Source organism: Bison bison, unplaced genomic scaffold (assembly GCF_000754665.1).
Source record: "Bison bison bison isolate TAMUID 2011002044 unplaced genomic scaffold, Bison_UMD1.0 scf7180017864037, whole genome shotgun sequence".
NCBI classification, from domain to species: Eukaryota; Metazoa; Chordata; class Mammalia; order Artiodactyla; family Bovidae; genus Bison; species Bison bison.
The window spans coordinates 9,355,019-9,364,154 of record NW_011494609.1 but is presented as its reverse complement, the minus strand read 5'-3'; the positions used below and the strand labels follow the sequence as shown (position 1 = coordinate 9,364,154).

Sequence of the window (9,136 nt, the reverse complement as noted above, 5' to 3'; positions counted from 1 at the left end):
CCACGATGCCCCGCACCCGTTTCTCCACGGCCACGTGCAGCGGGGTGGAGCCCCTCCTGTTGGTGAGGTTGGGGTTGGCATTGTTGAGCAGCAGCCACTTAACACAGTCCTCCTGCCCGGCCTCCACAGCCAGGTGCAGCAGGCTGGCACCCCCGTCCAGGACCAGGTCCACGTCCTGGGGCTGCAGGATCTTCATTAGCCTGCTGGTGTCCCCACTCACGATGGCGTCCACCAGCTTCTTCTTCTGGATGTCCGTGGTGCCAAGGTCTGCAGGGACAGCAGATGCAGGGGTCAGACGGGGCGGCTCCCGAGGTCTGGCCGGTGTTTGAACGTAGCTACTGTTTACCTGAAATCGCTTAAGTGTTTGTCCATGTGGTTTAAGACCTAGTGGGGAGACCTCAGGAAGGTCAATGAATATCCCCAAGGTGCTCTTTTGTCAAATTGCAAAATGAAAATCATTCCAGCTATCCGATGAAGTTGTGATTAAATAAAGGATATAAAATTCAGGCCCTTGCTGGTGCTCAGCAATGGCAGTGACTGCTAACAAGGGAGAGAAGACAGTGAACACAGAGCAGGCAGGAGCCCCCGAGCCACTGGAGATCTGGCAGCTCCCACCCTGGGGCATCCCTCCAGGGCCAAGCAGCTGCCTGCAGCCCAACCTCCAAACAGTGCCTCTTGTCCCAGTACCACCACCTAGGATGTTTTCTAGAAAAATCCTCCAAGGACCGAGACTCCCACTTCAGAAGGACTGTTACTCATGATGTAAACATGTAAATGTTTGATTTACAGAAAAACCCCACTATGTTGTCTGGGGTTCTGATATGCATGAAACAAGGCGCCTTCATGGGAGACACACTCAAGGGGCCTTGCATAGGAGGAGGGGGTGCTGAGGGTGCTAAGACAACAGAGTAAATGCAGCTGGGACTTGGTGTTTCAGCACAGGCTCCTGAGACGGACCAGTGACTGATCTAAGCATGAACACGTTACCTGAAGGTACCAGACCCTGAGAAGAGTGCATTCTAATGACTTTCTCCATGGGAAACAGGTGCTTCTTTCTTTCCAACCTCAGTGCTGACTGCTCACCTCCAATGCAGCCAGGCCTTCCCTACATCTGCATCTTTGCAAGGTGTCTCCTTACTCAAAATGCTCTCTTTAATCCCAAACACACCACTCTAAAAATCCCAGGAGGGCCAAGGCATCTAGGCAAGGTCCTCATTCCAGGAAGAATTCCCGATTCCCCAGGAGGAGCAAGCTCCCCTTCCCCCTGAGGTCTGCACCCTCCCCACGACCCTCTGGCCACCCCTGTGCTACAGCCCTACACATGAACATCCGTCTTTTCCTCATGGAAAGGAAATCTCACACATCGTCCTCACAGGAGATGCAGTGAGGCCCTCACAGGAGGGCCCCCATGCCCAAGGGCCAGCAACTGGGACAGGGCCGGAGCAGGGAAAAGTGCCTTCCAGAGAGAAAACCCAAGGTGTATAGTCAGGACCAGGCAGTTATGACTTCCAACGACAGTGCAGGCCCAGGAAACGGGAGCCCACAAATAAGAAAGAATGGGGTGTGTACCCAGCGTTGCCTGAGAAAGAGGGTACAGGGCTGACATTACAAAAGAGAGAGAGCTCTCCAGGAAGAGGGGGTCCATCCATTCACTGGGCTACCTGGTACAATCCAGGTTCTTCAACCTACACACCTGAGGTCAGTCCCTGCACGCGGTGTCGGCACAGGCGAGACCTTCCACACAGCCAGGGGCATGACCCACTCCCCTTACACCTAAGTGACACCTGCTCAGCCCGTGTGCCCCCCCAGTGTGCACTGACACCCAAACCCCATAAGCAAAGGGCTGCAGAAAACACAGAACTACAGCCGGGCCAAGAAACAAGACGCCTGATCCTTTTCAGTTGCTCACACCATGCCTGCCCCCTCAGAATTAAACCCATTATTTCCCTGGTGTGGGGGTCCCTGCTCACCATTCGTTGAAGGTTCCCTCTCGAAAGACAAGGACAGTGACCCTCGGGAGGAGAAAGCAGAATCCACAGAGGACACCCCCGAGAGCCTCTTGCCACTGCTTGCCGACGGAAGTTTGGACTCGGAGGAGCTGCGGCTGAGCTCTTCCGGGTCCTCAAGGGTCTGGGAGATGCCAGAGTCCAGCTGGGACAGCAGCTCAGAGAGGCTGTAATCGTTGTCGAAGGTGGGGGCAGACGCACGCTTCAGTGGGGTGGGCACAGGGGCCTGTGGAGACAAGCAGACAGAAGACATGACCGGATGGGGCAGGATCAGGGGAACATGTGGGTCCCCCCACGTGAGCCACACAGAGAATTCAACTCTTGTTCCCACACGGTGCTGGTGCTAAAGAGAAACGGAGGAAGGAGATGGCTTTGGGTAGGGTCCTAACACGCTGAACCCTCCTTGGGGCCATGCAAGGCTGGCTTGGGAGCTGCGGGTGCACAGGTGAGGTGTGGGGCTCAGCCCTGGGGAGGGCACGGTGTTCCAGCTCAACCCGTGCTAACAGGCCCTTCACAGGCTCTGTCCTGACAGCAGGGAGAAAGGCAGGTCCTGGTGAGGGATCAGAGCCTGCGAGGGACTCACGGCCCTCCCCTGAATCCTCCAACCCCGCGGCCTGGTGCGCCGAGTCACACCCATGTGCTGGGCCGCTCTTTTCCTTATCAGGGGCCAGGTCCCCTCCACCGTCGCTTTGCCCCCGGACCTGACACACACAGCCCTCGTGCTCAGAAAGCAGACACACCATAAACGGTTACTTATCTGCCGGCCTTACACCCCGGCCAGGGATGATAACACCAGATAACACCTTATAAAGTCAGTTTATCAGCCTCCACTTTACAAGTCCGACTGTCTTAAATGTATTTATTTAGTTAGCATAGTTAGAATTTCTTATCACATCTTACATAACCTGTGTGGCACTCATAGAGGAAAAACATTTATGGGCAGTTAGAAAGGCGCCAATCCCCAACCTCGAGGTGCAGAAAGACACCCAGACCCCTGGAGCCCAGACCCCTCTCCCCAGTGTGGCCCAGCAGGGGCTTCAAGCAGCTCCCCTGGTTCAAAGAGCATCTGGCCCGGACTTCCCTGGTGGTCCGATAGTTAAGCCTGTGCCCTTTCAATACAGGGGGTGCGGGTTCTGTCCCTGGTCAAGGAACTAAGATCCCACATGCTGTGCAGTGCAGTCAGAAAACACACACACACAGCATCCAGGCGGCGGCTACTTAATGTCAGCCATGGGCCCACACTGCCCTTCCCTAAGCACAGACAGCAGGTGGGGATGGGATACCGTCAGGCAGGAAACCAATCCGGGGCCAGCACACCATGGACCTACCCCTGCCCTGAGACAGAATTCTGCGGCCGGCCCAAGCCTCAGAGCCGGGTGGGTGGTCCAGGCTGGCAGGGTGTCTGCAGGAAGCAGAGACTCAATCCCTGAAGCTGGTGTGGCAGAAACCAGGCCCCGGGAGGGTCCCCATTACCTCAGCCTCAGCATCAGGCGGGTCTCTCACATCTGGGTCTTGAGTCGTCTCTTTCACCTCCTCATCAGGTTTTTCGCACAGGTCTTCGGTTTCAGAAGTGATTTCTTTGGAGGAAAATACAGACGGGTGTGTCACTCAGACAATGAATTAGCAAATGAGCTACTTAAGCCTGTGACCTTGGAGGGGACCAGCGCCTGCAGTGTTCAGTCTGACCTGTCAGCGCTGCCCACGCTGCTGGCCCCTGGCTGAGCTCACAGCGGACCCCCGGCACCCCTATCAGCCACCACATGCAGGGTCTGGCCAGACTCTAAAAGGAGCCACCGTGTCTCTGTTTCCCCAAGAAGCCTTCGTCCAGGGAGCCCCACCAGCCAGCCCAGCCAGAGCTCGTACTCCGACGGCCTGGGCTGCCAGTACCAGGCTGCCAGCACTTCGTTCACACTCATTTTCCTCATATGTTTGAAATGTCATGATCAATTCCAACAGCATCAGGATCACTCTCCTAACCAAAGGACACAGCTATTCCCTGGGGACGAGGCCCCAAGAGAAATTCAAAGAAGGCCACAGGCCAGTGGTCATGTGGTCCCCAAAAGACGCACTACTGTATCTGAACCCAGAACACCAGGCTCCTCGGGACAGTAGGCCGCAGCTGGAGGTGGACAGCTGGAGATGACCAAGTGGTTCCAGCCGCCCCTCCCTGGCCCTGGGAGCTGGAGGGCCCTCGGCGGTGCCCGGGTCGGGTACAGCCTGCAGGAAGCGGGCTCACTCTGGCACTCCTGTCTGTGAACAGCCTCCTCGTCCCAGCTGCCGCCTGTCCCCTTCCTGGCCATCAACTCCATCCCCTGGGACAACAGCATGAGAGTCAGGCAGCAGGGCTCCCGGATCCCAGGGTGGGCGCTCACCTTGGAAGCTGGGCCGCTCCCGGGGGTCCCCGTGCCAGCAGCGCTGCATGAGGCGAAGGAGGCTCCTGCAGGCGCGCGGCCGGGGTTTGCAGACAGGCGGCAGCTCCGGCCTGTGGCCCTTCACCACTCTCACCATGATGTGCAGGATGTTTTTCTCGTCTGCAAAGGGAAGGTGCACAAGTCAGGGCAGCTCCCAGGGGCTGAGGTCGGATTTCTTATCTTCAGGAGGAGCGACGACGACCACGGGAAAGTTTGGGCGCCCTCCTGGGAGACACGGTATTATTTCCTCTTCAAAGCACAGAGGTTTCTGAAATCCTTAACCTTGCCGGACACACCTGTCCTCTATGCTCCAGATGTTGGAAACCACCTGTGATCTACCGAGGGGAATCACTCTCTTGTACCACAGAGATCTTTCTATGCCGCGAACTCAAAGAAAAATCAAGTTCAAAGGAGCAAAATATCTAACGGGGCAGATTCCAAAGGGGCCCAAACAGAGGAAAACTGATAAACCGTGGAGTCACACTGCCAGCCCCTAAGTGACCCATAGCTCCCTGCAATGACGAAAAAGTCTTTCTGAATTCCTACCCCAAAGCACACGTGCCTGGCGATGAGCCAGCCCCAGTGATGGTACATGGCACTCAGTCTCTTCACACATGGGCTGTGTAAACGGGGACCCTTCTCCTGCAATTTGTAATGTGGGGCCCCACCTGGCCTCCTTTCTAACCCCCTTCAGAAGCAGGCGTGGACCCCTCACTATCATCATCCTGGTCACAGAATGAGGGGCCCAAGGCGACCCTCAGGGCCCAGATTTCCTCAATCAGCCTAAAACCACACCAGCGACCAAGCAGGAGTGCAAGTTTCTGGTTCCCACCACGCCCACACCAGGGGACTCCCAAGATGCCGAGCCACAGGGGTGGAAAACTGGCCCAAAGTCACCGATGGCTGCCAGGAGTCTGCTCTGATATTTTGTTCCACTTTCCCGTTAAACCTTATGCAATAGCGAGCTCAGGTATCTACATGTTATCTCCACAATAACTCAGACTTCCAAAACCCAGCAGGTCCTCTGGATAAAATGTAAGTCACCTAAACACCTGGAAGGGTTTCTGCTGCCAAACACAGACGGAACAGGTTCATAAGCCGCCTCTGCGCACCCTGGATGGCCCGTCGACCAATTGATGAAGCACGGGCACCTCAGCTCCCACGTTCCTTCCCATCGTGTGTCTGACCCCAGGGGCCATGTCCAGCAGACGGTGGCAGTCAGACAGGCACATGGCCACACTGAAAAGAACCCAGACCCTGGACCTCCGTGGAGGAGGCAGCGCCATGGAGACAGGGTAACGACTACGGGCAAAACCCTACAAGGATCCTACTCTGCTTCTCAATCAGCAGACCTAGGGCTGCACACTGACTCTGATCTGCATTTTTAGAACTTTTTGGTCAAACCAGAAAAGATGAAGTAGCCCAGATAGGCTTGGAGAGGAAGAGGAAAGCTTTCCAAAATAAAGAGAAAAAGTACTTGACTTTTCCAGTAAACCAAGTCAAGGTACTGAAATCTCAAGGCCAGAAATCCATGTGGTGGGTGCCTGGTGGGTGCGGGGGAAGAGGAAACCCCCAGCTCTCAGGCTGGGCGGGCTGACCCAGGGACTCTGACCTGGGGGCACCCCTCTGCGGCAGCATCTACACAGTGATTCTGGAGACTGGCTGCCCCAGAAGAACACCCTTCACACGACTGCACCATACACTTCAACACAGTTCTAGTAGTCATTTCTGTTAGACATGTATTTTACAACCAAAAATTACAAAATTAAAAAAAAAAAAACAAAAAAACCTAGCTGGAAATAAGTACAACAGACAAACCCACAGAAACAGAAAACAGGTGAGTGGTGGTCAGGGGCTGGGGGCGGGGGGTTGGGAATGACTTGCCTAAGCGCCATGGGGTCCAGGTCGTGATGATCATACAACACTGTGAGCTTAACACCACAATGCATAGCTGAAGTGATTAAAAATGGGAATTTTAGCAACTAAATGCTAATAAGAATTACTTCTAAAAAATTGTAATGGGAATTATATGCTATGTATGTCACACAACACAAAAGAATGAGCTGGTACCTAACAAGATCCACTGACTGGACCCCATTGGATCTGTGCCTTTCCCTGTATGTGAACTGCATGGAGAGATCACCTTTTTGACATATGGGAAAGCCCACAATGAGGTGGGCCGTGGGTCTCCATGCTGACCTGCTGGGCTGGACAGAGCAGCCTCACCACCCCACCTGCCTGGACAGCCCACCAGCTCCACAAGCCAGGGCAGCCCCCTCTGCGATTGGCAGGCCCTCCTTACACAGAAAGGACCGCAAAGCACCCCCTTCACGGGGCCAGGAGAGACGGCTGCACCACCCCTGACATGTCCACTCACCTGCAAATGGCTTCTTCTGCGTGAGCACGCCCCAGATCACGATGGCAAAGCTGCAAGGAGACGGGCACATCAGTGCCTGCAAGTCAGATTCTCAAACAAAGCCAGAGCCCCACTCCCCTGACACTGCGACAAGCTCAGTAAAACCACCCCCTCAACCAGAGTCTTCAAGAGACAGGGAGAGAGAGAAAGAGGACATGGAGGTATTTTCATGAATTTTTTAAATGGGCAAATACTCTTATTGTGGGACAAGGCATGCTGGAAGCTCAGACTGGACTGTCAGTCCAGACAGCAGGAAGGGGTCCCTGAGAGGGGGCCACCCTGTCCCTGGGCCATCAGCTTGTGCGGAGAACGGCGTGACTGCTTCATTCACACCACGTTCTTGCAGACACGTCCACAAGATGCTGACTACAGCTCTTGGTGACTGAGTAACCTGCCCACTGATGTCATCCAAGTGCACGGAAAAGACGAGCAGGCAGCCATCTGAGCTTCCCACAGCCCTTGGTGGTGATTAGAAGCTATATATACTTGTGTGGTAATACATATACAAATTGGGTTGGCCAAAAAGTTCATTTGGGTTTTTCTGTAACATCTTACAGAATACAGGAATGAACATTTTATCCAACCATGTAAATATACATACATAAATGTGTGTGTATGCACATATTTTTATATATGTACACATATTTATCTATATATATAATATATACATACACAACACATACATATATACGTGTGTATACACACACACACACAATCTATCTATATAATTGCTCTGGATATACCCCCCAAAGAGCTCAATCTGGTAAATTAAAAAAAAAAAGTCCAAACTTGGGCTATCAGCCTGCATTGGGTTAACAGCACCTGTTTATAGAGACCCAAAAGTCCTCAGTGAAAATTAACTGAAATCTGCCAGTTCAAAAACTGAAACTCTCAACTCTGAATAAAGAGAGAATTTTATTCTCCCTAAACCCTACGAGCTGGGCCCAGTGCCCCCGTACCGCTCGCCTGCAGACGGACAGGAAGAAGCCCAACAGAGCACAGACAGGGCGGCTGTGGTCAAACCAGCTGGCCGGGACCCCAGGCAGCGGCGATGACACAAGGGCAGGGCTCAGGGTGACAGTCATCCGCGTGGACAAGAACCACAATGACGGGGCTTAAGTGCCACTCACACCCGCCCGCCTGCTTTTCTTCTTCAAGACGTCTGAGGGATTAAGACCATGACAATTTGGGAAACGATGCTACCACGTGATTCCCGATTGTTCTCTGGCTCAGAAATCCCCAATGCTGCCTTGGAACAGCCTCCAGGTGTCCACGTTCCTGTCACAGGTCAGTGATGCTCGGAAGGGTAAGTTCTGAGCCAGAGGGACTGGATTTGGGAGCCTGAATTCACATGCAGACAGACGCACAGACCACTGAAAGCAGGTGGTCTCAACAGACACGTGAGGAAGCCTACCTTTCCTACAAACACCAAAGCTCTCACCAGGCAGGGGCTGCCCATCCATTACGTAACCGGCTCTGACTGACACCAGCCATTCATGACCTCCATCCTAAGCGGCATCACTCACAGCAGAGAAGTTCCTCTTGTAAGAAAGTTCTGGGGTTGGGACTTCCCTAACAGTCCCTGGTTAAGACTCTGAGCTCCCCATGCAGGGGTCACGGGTTCGATCCCTGGTCAGGGAACTAAGACCCCCACATGCTGCACAGCGCAGCAAGGAAAGAGAAGAAAAGAGAAAGTTCTGGGGTGGCTTGTGCCCACCGACTAAATGCCCTCTCATCTGGACTGAACCTCTTATCTGACGGTACCCAGGAGCCCTTGGGAAAGCCCCGTCCAAACCCGAGGAATGGAGCTGCAGAGCCGGCCGGGGCTGTACACCTGTCGCCCACCTGTACACGTCATGCTTGGTGTCAAAGAGCCGGCTCTTCTCCCGGATGCGCTCCGGAGGGAGGTAGGCGATGGTGCCGAACAGGCCATCCATGCTGAGGTCATGCGAGTGGGACAGCCCGTTGCACTTGGCCAGCCCGAAGTCGGAAATCTGGAACAGAGCGGCGAGGAGGGGGCTGGTCAGGCTTGGCTGGCAGCGAGCCGAGTGAGGTGGCCCGGCTGCCACTTGAGGACGTTTATCATCATGTCCCCTCAGCAGTGTTGGGGGGCGCGGTCCCCCAGCCTGGCTGTGCGGGCCCCTTCACAGGACCACAGCTCTCACGTCAGCTGCACTCCCCGAGCAGGCGGGAAGGCCCGGCCGGCCAGGGAAGAACCAAGCCTGAAGACATTAAGGGCTTGACGGCTCGGGAAAAGATGACATTATCAGGAAGGAATCCACTGGGAGAGGGAACTGAAGAAT

General features: G+C 54.5%; 1 protein-coding gene across 1 annotated transcript in view; it reads right to left on the bottom strand.

The window, feature by feature from the left end:
• Positions 1 to 9,136, bottom strand: part of RIPK4 (receptor-interacting serine-threonine kinase 4) — a 33,274-nt gene that overhangs the window by 2,449 nt on the left and 21,689 nt on the right. The window contains exons 5-10 of the mRNA XM_010835010.1: positions 8,679 to 8,827; positions 6,795 to 6,844; positions 4,379 to 4,537; positions 3,480 to 3,583; positions 1,971 to 2,232; positions 1 to 267 (exon numbers count right to left, since the gene is read on the bottom strand). Coding sequence (XP_010833312.1) covers positions 1 to 267; positions 1,971 to 2,232; positions 3,480 to 3,583; positions 4,379 to 4,537; positions 6,795 to 6,844; positions 8,679 to 8,827 — 991 coding nt within the window. The remainder of the gene's footprint in view (positions 268 to 1,970; positions 2,233 to 3,479; positions 3,584 to 4,378; positions 4,538 to 6,794; positions 6,845 to 8,678; positions 8,828 to 9,136) is intronic.